The sequence below is a fragment of the Diadema setosum genome, chromosome 3 (assembly GCF_964275005.1).
Source record: "Diadema setosum chromosome 3, eeDiaSeto1, whole genome shotgun sequence".
Lineage (NCBI taxonomy): Eukaryota > Metazoa > Echinodermata > Echinoidea > Diadematoida > Diadematidae > Diadema > Diadema setosum.
This window is the reverse complement of record NC_092687.1, coordinates 2,730,897-2,745,175: the sequence shown is the minus strand read 5'-3', so window position 1 is coordinate 2,745,175 and position 14,279 is coordinate 2,730,897. Positions and strand designations below refer to the sequence as shown.

At 36.7% G+C, this 14,279-nt stretch overlaps 1 protein-coding gene across 1 annotated transcript in view; it reads right to left on the bottom strand.

The window, feature by feature from the left end:
* Positions 1–4,037: 4,037 nt before the first annotated feature.
* Positions 4,038–14,279, bottom strand: part of LOC140226665 (uncharacterized) — a 119,777-nt gene continuing 109,535 nt past the window's right edge. Inside the window, exons 8-9 of the mRNA XM_072307106.1 lie at positions 4,636–4,991; positions 4,038–4,271 (exon numbers count right to left, since the gene is read on the bottom strand). Of these exons, the coding sequence (XP_072163207.1) occupies positions 4,038–4,271; positions 4,636–4,991 (590 nt within the window). The remainder of the gene's footprint in view (positions 4,272–4,635; positions 4,992–14,279) is intronic.

Here is a 14,279-nt window from a genome sequence, read left to right as displayed (position 1 = left end):
TTGCAAAGAATTCCAAACAAATACAACTACTGGCCTCTTATGTGCGTCCAATATCTGCTGATTGCATAGGAAGCCCCTTAGGAGAAAAAACGAAATGGCTGATATTTTGATTTGATTTGCTTTGATTTCTATATTCCCTTTTGGACAAGAATATAACAGAAAGCCAATCGTACAAAGTTCTTGAGTAATATCTTAACAGTGATTACAAGGACATTTGTTGATGAATAAAATGAAGTGAATTAAACTGTTTTTCTTAGTAGTGCAAAACGATTTCGAGAAAGTGTCTTTACATATTAGATGAAATTACAATTTTACGTACCAGCTGTTAAAAAAAAAGACAATTAAACATATCTATGAGCAATAAGAATGAAGGTGACCTTTATCGTAAGCACAGAGGACAATAGAATCGCTTTGTTTTGATTATCCCTGCCATTTCAAAACCAATTTTCATCAATAAGCACTGAATTCCTCTTCGAATTATATAGACCCCCTACCTTCATATTTCTTTAGAGGCTCGTCATTATGTAATACACACACGCATACACACACATGGAGAACTGAAGCCCTATCGCATACAAAACTCTATCATCCCCAATATGATTTACTTTATTCTAGTATACAGGTTTAGTTGCACACTGTCAGTGAAGAAAAAAAAAACAATAGAAAGGTTGCTCTAACAGGTGGGATGCCTCCTAACAGGTCTGTAGGGCATCATGACGATGTGAGACAACATCACATGGCTAGCGGGAAAAAGATTATTAACATTCAAAATTATCATCCATGGTTCCTTTCCTTCATGTGGCATGTAGGCCTATAGATATACTGTATAGCAGTATATCTTGCGATGTCCTGTAATCCTCAGATGTTTGCACTTTTAGACGGGTTGTATAGAAGTAAGCGCATGCATCTTTCATTCTAATCCAGACAGGTTTGGCGTGATCCCTGATCAATTCTTCCATGACGTACTGGTGCTGGTAAAACGAAATAATTACACAAGGAAAACAAATCAGTTGGCTTTGCAATACAATAGACTTAACTGCTCCCATAGATTCTGAAAATGAATGGATAGCAAAGAAGTTGACTGAATCCATAAGCAAGTTCAAATTATAAGGATAGAACAGAATCCCTTCATCACATTAGCACATAGTGTCTTGCGTCAGTTTGTACTTACTTTGCTGAATTTTCTGGAAATAATTCAAATCTTTTTTGTTGTTGTTGCTTCTTTCTTATTCATCATCATTATCAAGCAGAGTTACAACCATTACTGTATCCTTTGTCTCTTGGGTGAATATTTTCACATCTGTAATTTACACTTTCAACAATATTTGAAGAGTTTGTTTGCAAAAACCGATAAGTCCATATTTGTCAAATAGAGATATTTGCAATTAAAGGTCAAGAAAAATAAAGAGAATAATAAGAAAATTTTTGCTCCTTTTGACCATAACTTCAAAAATATACCTTTATATGTAGCGACCAATATATCATTTAAAAGGTATTATTTTATACTTTATGACAGAGACTTATCGGTTTTTGCAAACAAATTCTTCATTTGCAATTAATCAATTTTCCATATTTTTTTTTTATGGATTGGATTCGGGAGTCGGGAGTAGGTCTTTCCCCCACCCCCCCCCCCACCCCACCAAAAAAAAAAAAAACAGACAAACAAACAAACAAACAAACAGAAGAACTTAAAGCATCTTGAATCTGCAATTTATAGAAAATCATTTACATGCCCTTTAAGTACATAAGTTCATTGATTTGGCTCTGCAATTTTCAGTACTTACTCTTGATTTCCACTCTCCACATGGGTAGTACTAGTAGACAGTGATGTATCACCAGTTGATTTACTCTGCTGACTGCACCATGCCTTGTTCTCTGCCAGCAGAGTTAATGTCTTGCAGAATTTATACAGTCGTCAGGACATCATCGTCACCCACTTTGGTGCCATCGGCATCCCTTTCCAAGACATCCTAATGGGCTTTACATTTAATTTTCACTACCTGTTGAGTTATAAAGAATTCACAGGGATTAAAACTGAATTTCACTCAGAATATAGTCACTAACCCATCGTCATTCACATGAAAGATACTTCATAACTTCGTAAAATTAAAGATACAGTGAGTTTACCCGCTAGGCCGAGTTTATCCACAACAGTAATCGGTTCTGTAGGCCTATTGTAACGTTAACAACACTACAGATAGAGCGTTTCCCGTTCTAACGTTAGATTTAGAAATAGAAAACTAAAACAAACGAGCAAAATCTTTAAGGGCGTAGCCTATTTCTACGCCTACTACAGTTTTACATTAAACGAGGGCAATTTTGCAATAAATCTTGTTATTCACAGACTAAGCAGACTTAGCAGACTTACCGCTTTCATGCAGGCCGGCCAGGCTAAAACTCTATCGCTTCGACGCCATCTTAACTAGATCCGCTCCTTTACTTATCTTTATGCAGTACATAATACAACAGTCAGTGCAGTCGATCGAGTCGTAAGTACAGTAGTGTACCAAGCCTAGAACGAATGCGCACGTACTGTAGGCCTTAATTATAGGCGCATCACGCTGCTAGGGCAGCACCAGCCAGCTAATCAGAAAGATCCATCCGTACAGGTACGTACGCGCACATCTCCTTTCCCGCCAATTGTGCATTGATTATGTTGTCATAATTATGCATAGCACGAGTGTGCGCTAGAAGCGCACGCACAGGGCTCTACTGCGTGCGTTGTGGCCGCGGCCGTCATGTCACATGCGCTGCTGACTTGCAGAGCAGTTAAAATATAGGACTGTACATGCGAAACCAAAATATAAATTTATTACAGTTGTATTACATATTTTAGGTTATCCTTTTCCCTTATTGATTAGGCATTTCCATGAAAGGCCTAAAACATGAATTATTTCATAATGCATCTTGATGTCGTAACAGTTTCCACTTTCTCACGATAAAAGGGAACTAGAAATTGCAATTTACACACCATTTCCAACACTTCTCCATATATATATGGATATATTGAGATTAACATAGCATGACCAGAATAAACACTCCAACTAAACACTCCAAGCTAAACACTTTAACTCTCAATACTTTACACGTGCTATACACACCGGGTGTTTAGATGTTAAACAAAGTGTTTAGATTTTCAACACTGTGTTTAGTTCATAAACATGTCGCATGTCGCATTTTTTACAGTGGTGGTGGAAGGCGTGCTATGTCTTTTATGTTTGTTTGTTTTCTCGGTTCTTTCATTGTACTGCTGGTTCACTTGGGTAAGATTAGACGCTTTGATAAACTGTACAACTTTTGAACGTTGTTCGATTTGTGATGGAGGGTCGTATATTTGTGATTTTTGAAGAACATGGCTACCGATTTGTAATGTTATCTTTTTTTGTTAAATAGTAAAGGGGATTTTACTCAATAGTGAATGGGTTTTATTCAATTCAATTCAATTCAAAGTTTATTTCATTTTTCGACAAAACATATAAGTTACATTCTGACAACAGAGAATAAGGTAAATAGAACATTATGTATCGAAAAGAATGTACAACAATTGAAGACCTTATAGTAATTATTAAATGCAGTAAAAAAAGAAACAGAAGTGATCGAAATGAAGTACATGTATAACTTTGTTTAAAGTGCGAAAACTGGAGAGACCCCCTAAAAAGACAGAGCTTGTAAAATGTGGGCCCCTCTGGAAAAATAACATCAATGGGAAGATTAATTGAAGCATCATAAATACAAAAGGAGAAAATAGAAGAAAAAAAGAAGAGGAAGAAATCTGGAAGCCCAATGATATTTAGATTCAAAGATAAATACACTTACTTTCATAGACGTGAACAACATAGGACAAGACGAGACAACAAAACAACTGCTGGAGAAAAGGCTGTACGGGACAAAACGGGATGGACAAGACTAACAGACGCGAACAAACATGAAAAAAGACTAGACAACAAAACAACTACTGAAGAAAAGGTTGAACGGGATAAAACGGAATGGACAGTACGTATGTGTTCGTCCCTCGTTCTCGAGGATGACCAATGACATCAATTGGCTCGATGGGTCCGGAGGTGGCTGATGAGGCCAATCTGGGCAATAAAGCCTCTCCCACAGGTAGGGCAGAAGTGGGTAGGGGCTAAACTGTTGGGGTTGGCTGCTCTAGCTTTTCGCATCTGGCGTTTGTGTTCTGCCTGCTTGACAAGCTGCTCCTCTGCTCTTCGGGCCCCTACAGCAATAGCATGGCGCCAAGAAGGGCGATCTGCGGCAAGTGTCTCCCAGGACTAGGTGTTGATGGAGAAGTCTTTTAGGTAGAGCTTCAGGTTGTCTTTGAAGCGCTTCTTTTGTCCTCCCCCTTGCGCTTCCCATCAACGGGTTCTCCATAGAAGAGCTTTTTCGGGATGCGGTCGTCAGACATGCGGGAGACGTGGCCTGCCTATTTCACCTGGGCCTTGCAGACTTTTGTAATGATGCTAGGGATACCTGCCCGCTTCAATACCTCAGTGTCCGGAACTTTGTCCTCCCAGCGGATGCGAAGGAGGTTGCGGAGGCATCGCATATTGAAGTGGTTGATTCGCCTCTCATGTCTCCGGTACAAAGTCCAAGTTTCGCAGCCATAGAGAAGCATGGTGAGGACAACTCCCAAACATTTCTTCTGAGTCTCCCGAAAGCACTGCTGGCTTTAGAGATCGTGTTGTTGAGCTCAGCATCAATTGTGACACAATTGGAGAGGGTGCTGCCCAGATAGGTGAAGGTCTTTGCTGACTGGAAAGACTGTCCATTCACCTGGATTTGTGATTTGTGGTACTGGTTCCCTGGAGCTGTTTGGAACATCACCTCAGTCTTCTTGGTGCTGATGGTAAGGCCGAAGTTGTCACAGGCAGAGGAGAATCTGTCCATCTGCATCTGCATCTCGTTCTCACCATTAGCACTGAGTGCACAGTCGTCGGCAAACAAGAAGTCTCTGCTGACGGTCTCCTTCACCTTTGTGATGGCCTTCAAGACTAACAAACAGAAGGCGAAGTAGCAAACGAAAATGCGCAACAGAGACAGTGATCTTCGACAGAAACGTGTCAAGAGAAACAGATTATAGTTGTTTAGAAAAAAAAAGTGATATTGTAACGCCTGAAAGGAGAAAAGCAAGGAAATGAAGGGACGTATGAACAGGAATAAGACAGAAATTCAAGTCTTTGACTCTTTGGGCGATAGCGTATATGGTAGCAGACATCAAAAACATTACAATTTATTTTTCAAAGAGGGGAAAAAGTGAGTAAGTCAATATGTCAGAAAGAAGGCCAAATGGCTAGCTCAGTACTATAGAGTCATACAATTGCAATAGAAAGGACTTCGGTTTCCTCTTGAAAGAATATATGTGACCTTGCACCACAAAACAAACAAAAAGTCACCAGAGAAGGATTTTTAGTTGAGGGCAGATTCTGAAAGAGCAGACTCTAAGCTTTAAAATGATGTATAACTCAATTCAATTAGATTCTTTTAACCTGTATGAATATTGGAAAGAAAGCACACACTCAGGAAAAGTGTGAACTGAGAAAAGAGGCTCTGAAGTACGATGTGTATTCAAGCGCTTAATCTTTACCAAGCCGTACTGCCTGTGCGATGAATGGGACAAAAAACAGGAAGTAAACCACCGGAGTAACAACAATGAAAGGATTATCAAATTGAACTGAAATTGAGCATTCCTTATTAACACACTCTGTCCATGATTACTGCCAACTGTAAAAGCAGTAGCAATATCTTTTCAAAAGCTATTAGAGTTGAAAGTGAAGAGTGTGCACAAGGTTTCTCAGAAATGAAAATTGGACTGTAAAGACACAGCTAATCAAGCAGTATTCTACCAAAAATGTTCGACATAAACTGCTAAAAAAAACCCACACACTTTCCTAAACGTTTTATGATCCCAAATTTTAGCATAGTGTAGAAGAAGACTAAATGCTCTTTTAGAAAATACCAAAAAGTCAAGATCGGCTAGGTTGACCCATTTCACCTATTTTCAGTCCTCACTCAAAATCAGTGTGTGCGGCTTTTTGTTCGCTTTGTGATGCACGGTCACATATGGATGGGGCGTTTCTTATGTCATGATTCAAAGAATTCAAATAAATTTGGGCCTATATAAATACGTGTATTTCTTTAGCAAGGATCGTGCGTAAAAGGGGTAAATGAAATTCATTGGAACGCATAGTGGGATATTCATGAAATGATTGGTTTTTGAGGAACATAGAATCAAAAATAGATGGAAGCAAATTGTTACAAAACTTGTACATGAATTGGCCTAAATTGTACAAAAACAGATCTTTATTTTTTACGACCTTGTTAGGGGCAAACAATGTGTTTGTATGAGAACGTACAGGGGAATGGCAGATAACGCGGAAGGCTTTCTTTTGCAAGAGGGACACTCTTTCAAGTAAATTCTGATGCGTGTTGCCCCAAACTAAAACTCCATAATTCAAATGAGGCAATTTTAACGACGAATATAACATAAGTAATGTTTTTTATGGAGTATGACATTTCAATCTATTTATAGCACATGTATTACGCGATATCATATTACAAATATTATCAACATGTTATTTCCAGGAAGGTTTATCGTCTACAATGACCCCCCAAAACATTCAATTATTGATACTCTTTGTAGATGAGAATCATCTAAAACTATACAGTGTATTTGTGTTTAAACTATCAACAGTATTACTAAAAGTCATATATTTCGTTTTTTTTTCAGCATTGAGTGTTAACTTATTAGCTCTGACATAATTTGTTACTTTATTGATTTTGTGAACCAGAAAATCAATATCATTATGGGCAAAAAAAACACAACAAGGTTGTATCATCTGCAAAATAAATAAAAGAGAGAAGATACACGATAAAATCATTTATATAAATAATGAACATTAACGACCCTAAAAGACTTCCCTGTTAGACGCCACATTTAACTTCTCTGATAACTGAATCATTATTTCTAATTGTAACAAATTGTCTATAAAGTAAAATGTCATGATTGATGGTGTCGACGGCCTTGGAGAAGCCCACGAAAATACTAACTAAATGAGAATGATTATCAATGACATGAACTACTCTGTCAACGAAATGTAAGAGAGCATGCGAAGTACTATATTTCTCACAAAAACCAAACTGAGAGTTCGTAAAAGCTTCATGTATCATCAAAACATGATCATTCTCTTTAATACAAATAAATTTTTCTAAAACCTTAGACAATGAGGACAATAATGAAATTGGGCGATAATTACTGACTACAAGTTTATCGCATTTCATAAATATTGGTATTACTTTAGCTAATTTCATTTTATCCGTAAACACACCGTTTAAGGATTGACAAATTAAATATATGAACAAGTGGATCAGCAGTCGTGGAAATAACACCCTTAAGTAAAATTATCTGTCTCATCATAACCAGGACTTCGTTTGTTCTCTAAAGCGGAAATTATATCAATAATTTCAAATCTATTAGTCGGTGTAAAAACTATGGATTCAGAGTTGCGCTGGCCTAAAAATTCAGTAAAATGAGTTTCTGTTGCAGGAATAGTGTGAGCATAATTTTCGTGTATATCCTGTATATTGCACCTTCCTTAGCTATACGGATGGATTCATATCCATTTAATGACAGATTGATAAGGTCAACTTAAAACTTGACATAATTGTCATGATATTTTCGATAGTATACAATACAAAAAAAATATTGTCGGAATATCATAAAAAAAAATACCAAAGACAAAATCCCGACATTCAGGAATTACTTTCACTATATTTTTCATCAAAGAACAAAAACAAATGCAAAAACAAAAAATACAAATGTCAACTCTATTTGGTTTCTTGTCAAGTGTAACATACAAGTTATTTCATTAATTTCATTTATTTTAGTGTCCTGTATGGTATCTATTATTATAATCAATTCTGATCACTTTCAGAAATAAACACATGATCCATAATAATGGAATGAAAATGCTTCAAGTAAGAAAAGAATTCATGTTTTGGATATGTAAATTAAGTCACTGATATTTAGCAACAAGCATATGTTTCACAAATCTTTTATAGGAACTAATCGAGCGAATTGCACGGGTCTGAGATGATAAATAATTGCATACGTCTGGGCCAGTGAGTGAGTGAGTTATACAATACAAAAGGAGCTTCTACCGGAAGAAAATACCGTAATTTACGTAGAACACCAATATTGCGTGCAATAGGATTTGAGATATGTTTGACATGATCAGACAATTTTAAATATTCATTAATAACAACACCCACAAATTTTATACATGGTTTTTGTTGAATTGCAATATCATCAATGGTAACACATTATTTTCCAGATCATGATTTGTTCTTCTGTAACCTTTAAAATGAATAAAACTCGTTTCCGACAAGTTGAGAGATAACACGTTGCTCCGGAACCAAAGTGAAAATTTTGGTAGTTCGGTATTCAGTTTCGAAATAAGATTATTGTAATCAGCATGGAAAATGAATCTGACACATTAACCAAATCATTTACATATATTAGGAATAAAAGCGGGACTAAAATGGATCCTGGGGGACACCACATGTTAACGTAAGCAAAGTAGATAAATGAGAATCGTGAACAGTATATTGATATCTATTTGATAAGCAGCTAAGAAACCAATCAAGAGCGACGCCCCATGCATCATAATACTGCAATTTGGAAAGTAAGATACCATGATCTAGAGTATCGAACGCCTTGCTGAGGTCCATAAATACGCCTATCACGAGCTCGATACTCTGACGTACAGTTTCAAGAGTGCAGCATGAGTGGAATTGGCTTTACGGAGACCATATTGATCAGGATTACGCAAATTATTGCGTGTGATAAAATTATAAACTCTGATAAACACACTTTTTTTCAAGAATCTTTGAAAAGGCAGGCAAAATAGAAATGGGGCGGTAATTGGATATATTTGAAGGATCATCTTTTGTGTGTATTGGTACCACCTAAGCTACCTTAAATGGACCTGTAGATAATGAAAGGTTGAAAATATATATCAGTGGTATCAAAATATATCCTATCATTTTCTTCAATTGATATAAGCTGATTTCATCATAACCAGTTGCATAACTATCTTTCAATGATTTAGTGATTTTTGATATCTCACTACCACTTACAGGACAAAAGAATAACGTTTTATATAAACTTCTATAAAAAAAATCCCGAAAATCAATTATATGCCTATCAATTTTCTTAGCTTGATTTTTACCAATTCCGACAGAATATTCATTAAATTTGTTTGCAATTGTTAATGGTTTATCAAGAAGGAGATTTTGAATGTGAAGCTTTTCGAACGAGAAGATCACATATCTGTGACCCGCTACAACAACAAGATCTGAAAGACGGGGGAGGATGGTTTTCTGAAATTGACATAACATTTATTCTGTATATTATTCCGGATATAAGACGACACATGAAAGAATTCGGTTGCGTATATAAATTAGTAACTTTTTGAGACCATGTTGAATGTACTTGGAAATCAGCGTTGCGAGAAAACCGCCTTCATTTTTTTTTTCCCGAAACAATCGTGATCATGGGGAGGTACGATAGTTCTTACACCTTGACGATAGAAGGTCTGCTCGTAGCAACCTTCGCGATATTCATTCAAGCTTAGAGCCAGTGGTCTTCGCACGACCAACCAGTAACAAAGGTACCAAACTCTGATTAATAATATCACACACTCGTTGCTAAGGGCGGAGTCTATCCGTGGCGCGAAATCCAAATTTTTAGACGCATGTCTGTTTTGTTGAAAGTGAGAAAATCATGTGCCCATAAAAACGCTAACTTCTTTGTTTTCCTTTGATCATATAGCTTCTAAATTTGGGAAGGTGATAGACTTTAGAGTACAATAGTATCCCCCCTCCGCCAAAAAAAAAAAAAAGAAAAATCATATCTTCCTGACAAATTTTGATGATCTGTCTTCAAACCCAATTCTCCCCAGCTCAGCCGTCAGGGAGCTAAAGATTCCTTATGTTGTGGCTGGTCACATATAAACTAGGCAGAAAAAGAAAGTGAATCGCGGATTCAAGTTCATATATCAAGGTCCTAGATTATTTGGCTAATGTTGATCTTCAATTGCCATAATGAAGATAATTTAATTGGCTATCAACCTGGTAGGTCAATAAAGAGGGAACTCAACGCACGAGTGAACACATTCGTTTATTTGTTTTTTCTCCAGGAAACAAACGTAAATTGAAAAAGTGGACAAATTGTCATCCATGCGTAGGTGCCCTTTCATATAAATATTTAATATTGAAATATATCATGAAGATTTTATACAATAACAAATGCCAATCAATTTGCAAAATCAGCCTTTCATCTCTACGACATCACTGTAGCCCATCAACGATGAAAAAGCGAAGAAAAATAATATTGGAGGAAAATGAAGAATCATCTGTCACATCCGTATTCAAAAGACATAAAGAGAAGCTATAGTAAGAATGATGGACGAAATATGAAATGCTATTCCAAATAAACGATAATTAATCTAAAAATAATATTTGGTTCCTGAATTTGTCTCGTGAATTCTTGAAGTCCTAAATTGAAACAAAACATGAAGAAATTATGTACATTTCATGACCTCTGCGGATACTCCCTTTGTCATTTAAAGTTGGAGAGGGCAGAAAATTATTTCATATGTTTCCCTCTAGTTTCTCAACTATGTTTTTGTTTTGAGGATATAAATAGAGCTGCTCTTACTTTCATGAGTGTCTTGTGAAATTGACCTTTTGTTATCATTGCTTTCTTCAAGGCATTTGTAAATGAATGACAGAATGAAATTATGTTTATAATATGTGAGGCATGTCGTTGCAATGTTGGAGTGCTGGAAATCTCTATCTCGGGTTACTAAATTAGTCTACATAGTTGAGCGCGCATTTGTAACTCATTGAATGTGTCTTGCTCTATGTACACTCGGCAAAAAAAAAAAAGAACAAGAAAAGAAATTAAACACTTTTACAAGTTTATCTTTCTCATATATAGGCTATCAGGCTAAAAATGTTGTTTTATAATAAGGTAATTGTAATTCATATTTATCAACCTAGTAGGTCAATGAAAAAGTAACCTTAACGCATGAATGAACAAATTCGTTTTTCTCTTCAAAGGCACACAAGTAAAAATTGCAACATGGACAAGCTGTTATTCAAGGGTATTTGCTCTCCCGTATAAATATGAGAACAAAAGACAAATTTAAAAATATAGAAATGCAAATTAATTTACAAAAATCAACCTATGATCGCAATAATGTCTCTGTAACCCTCCGAAGATAAAGAAAGGCAAAAATAATTGAGGAAAAGAAGAATCTTCTGTCAAATCCGCAGTCAAAGACATGAGAGAAAAAGTGTGTTAACAAAGGAAGTTAAATTTGAAACTTTATTCCAAATGAAGAAAATTTTTTAAATATGAAATTTGGTTAGTGAATTTGTCTCGTGGATTCCTAAATGTTTTTAATTAAAAGGTTCCCAACTATGTTTTTGTTTATATTATAAAGGGAATCAAGGAAACGGAAACTTATTTTTACTGTTTCATTTATGTTTCTCATTGCGTTACATTGGTCTTTTATTATCATTTGGCTTATTGGAGGGCATTTGCAATTGAATTTCGATATGTCCAATTCTGCAATTTTTACTTTTCTGCCTTGGAGGACAGAAACGAAGTGTTCACTCATACGTAAAATTTCCCCTTGTATAAGCCTACCAAGTTGATAGCCAATTAAATAATTTTTCATATTGTATATGACACATAGATTTCTATCAAAATCTTAAACTGGAAAAATTATCAACTTTCTTTCTTTTCTTTTCTTTTTTTTTTTTTTGCTGAGTGTACGTTTTGACGTCAATGAAAGTGTATTAGGATTTACTTTTGTTGCTTTTTTTGTGCACGTCAGTGAATGTTATCGACATCCTTGTCTTGGCAGCGATATTGGAATTGACGGCCATAGCGTTTGTCAGCCACATTACATTGTTCATTTTTTTATATCAAGAATGTTAAATCACCTATTTGCAACAAAATTCAACGACAATAGTTATTTGAAATTCGATGTATGGATGTTAATCATTTCGTCGAGGACACCATATTGGAAAAATTCAAAATGGCGGTCATTCAAAGTTTGCCAGACACTTCAAATTCTTCCGTCACTGAATTTAACACGTAAAAACATGAATACCCAATGCTGATGTCACAGCTCATTCAGAATCCATGAAGGGGATGTCTAAACATTTCGTGATGGTGGCCATATTGGAAAAAAAATGGCGGCCAACCCAGTTGTCAATTATCTTGGATCCGGCAATTTTCGATATCAGCGCCTCAAAATACCCCTTTATATAAAATGTTGCGCTCCCCGCTGGATGTGAGCATCTCCGTCAATTTTTGTTCCACGGCTGCCCCACTACAATTATCATCCCTTGATGATATGGATGTACACATTTGATTAACGTTGAATGAGAGCGTGGATCATACCTTTATTTATTTGTTCGTTTAGTGAATGAAGCGGGAAAACAGATATTAAGAGGAAAAAGCTCTAATATTTCTACCAAAGCTGTTTTTTTTTCTTGGCAGCATAACAGCAGTAATACAACTTTACACCACTACTGCAGGCCTTTTGTGAAAATTTTGGAAATCTGGTATACCTGGGCTCAAGTATATCAGTTAACGCCATTGTCACCGTGTTCAAGTAAGGTATTGATTAATTTTGTTAACTCTTTATGTGCCACGTTCGCACGTCCGACTCAGTCGACGGCGTGCCAACTTCGCATATTCTGCTCAACAAACAAAGCCGCCAAAACCGATCGATAAATCGCTAATCACTGCTAATCCAGCGGCACAATGAAAACGTTTTTCGTGCTTTTGTTCCTCTCATATACGGCTTGCATTCTTTGTAGTGATTGACTATCAAGTGGTGTTCCCAACTAGATTTGCTCGTACATTTAAGTTTCTGTAACGGTTTTATGTGCAAAAGTCGTGCCTTTGCAGTAATGTGGCAACTGGTCATTCGAAAGAGAAGTTGAAAAATAGACTGTTATACAATTTATATCGAAACAAAGTTTGGCATTCCTCTTTAGCTTTGCCTACTATTATGCCCATCTTAACAGAAATTTGTAGAGGTCATACAAATAGGAAAAAAAAAACATAATTCTTTCTCAAAGCATGACTACCTTCGTGTCTCGAAATAACGTGGCACACAGTTGATTTCCACCATGGCACATAAAGAGTTAAAACATTAAAGTTACAAGGAATTTCAAGTTTGTGTAACTAAGGCTATTAATATGAAAAGGATACATTTTTTTTCCAACGATACTTTAAAGGTTTATTATTATTATTCATAAAAACTTCTGTGTCTCTGTAATGTCGATACAGAAGAATACATTGATCCCTGCCTCATGAGGTCATCGGTTATTATTGCAGGAGTTACCAGAAGAAAATAATTATGTCGTAAATACAAGAAAAGAAATGTATCCTTCCAGGTATTTTCTCCCGAGAATAATCCGATATGAATGACCAGAAGTACAGTGATGCCAAGTTCAAAAAACTTTTATGAGTGAGATTTTTAGGACTCGGTGTCTCGGCGCTTGCGCGCATGCGCACGCGAACAAGGAGGGTGCCCCCCTCCCATGATAGGGAGCTTTTTAAAATTATTAGCTCTTAATGATGCGATCTGGTGAATACCTCAGTGACTATTTTTTACTAATTTTGAAAGGCAAACTTAGGGAAATATACCTTCAATTGCAACTATCACTCTAATCCTTTGAGCTATGCTCCTTTTTTTGGCCCAAATTGCAGACTTCACCAGATGCGTGAGAAGAATGGGTGCCATGCGTGAGATCGTGAGACAGACCCTAAATGCTTGAGTCTCACGCGGAATGCGTGAGACATGGTAGCTCTGGAAGTATCTCCTCCACGATCTTAATTATCAGGGTCAAGTACTCTAGAAAGCCTCATGAACACTACATAGGAAGTCAACTTAGCTTCGAGAAAAAAAAAAATTATAACAGCATGTCTACCGCTTGAATTTCCGGTTGCTGACGCTGCACGGAAACAACTACAACTAGAAAATGTCATTCAAGGCGCCGGAAGCGGGGAGGGGGCATGGGGGACCATGGGGGGGAGGGAGGTGTAACGGCAGGGGATATCAGGGTTGATATATTTTTTCAGGGGTTTTGAGGGTGTGGGAGGGGTTATCCCCCTGCCACACCCTCCCCCACTCCCTCACTGAAGATCTCATACGTTACATAATGTCCAACTCTCCCCTATTTTTAACATAGTC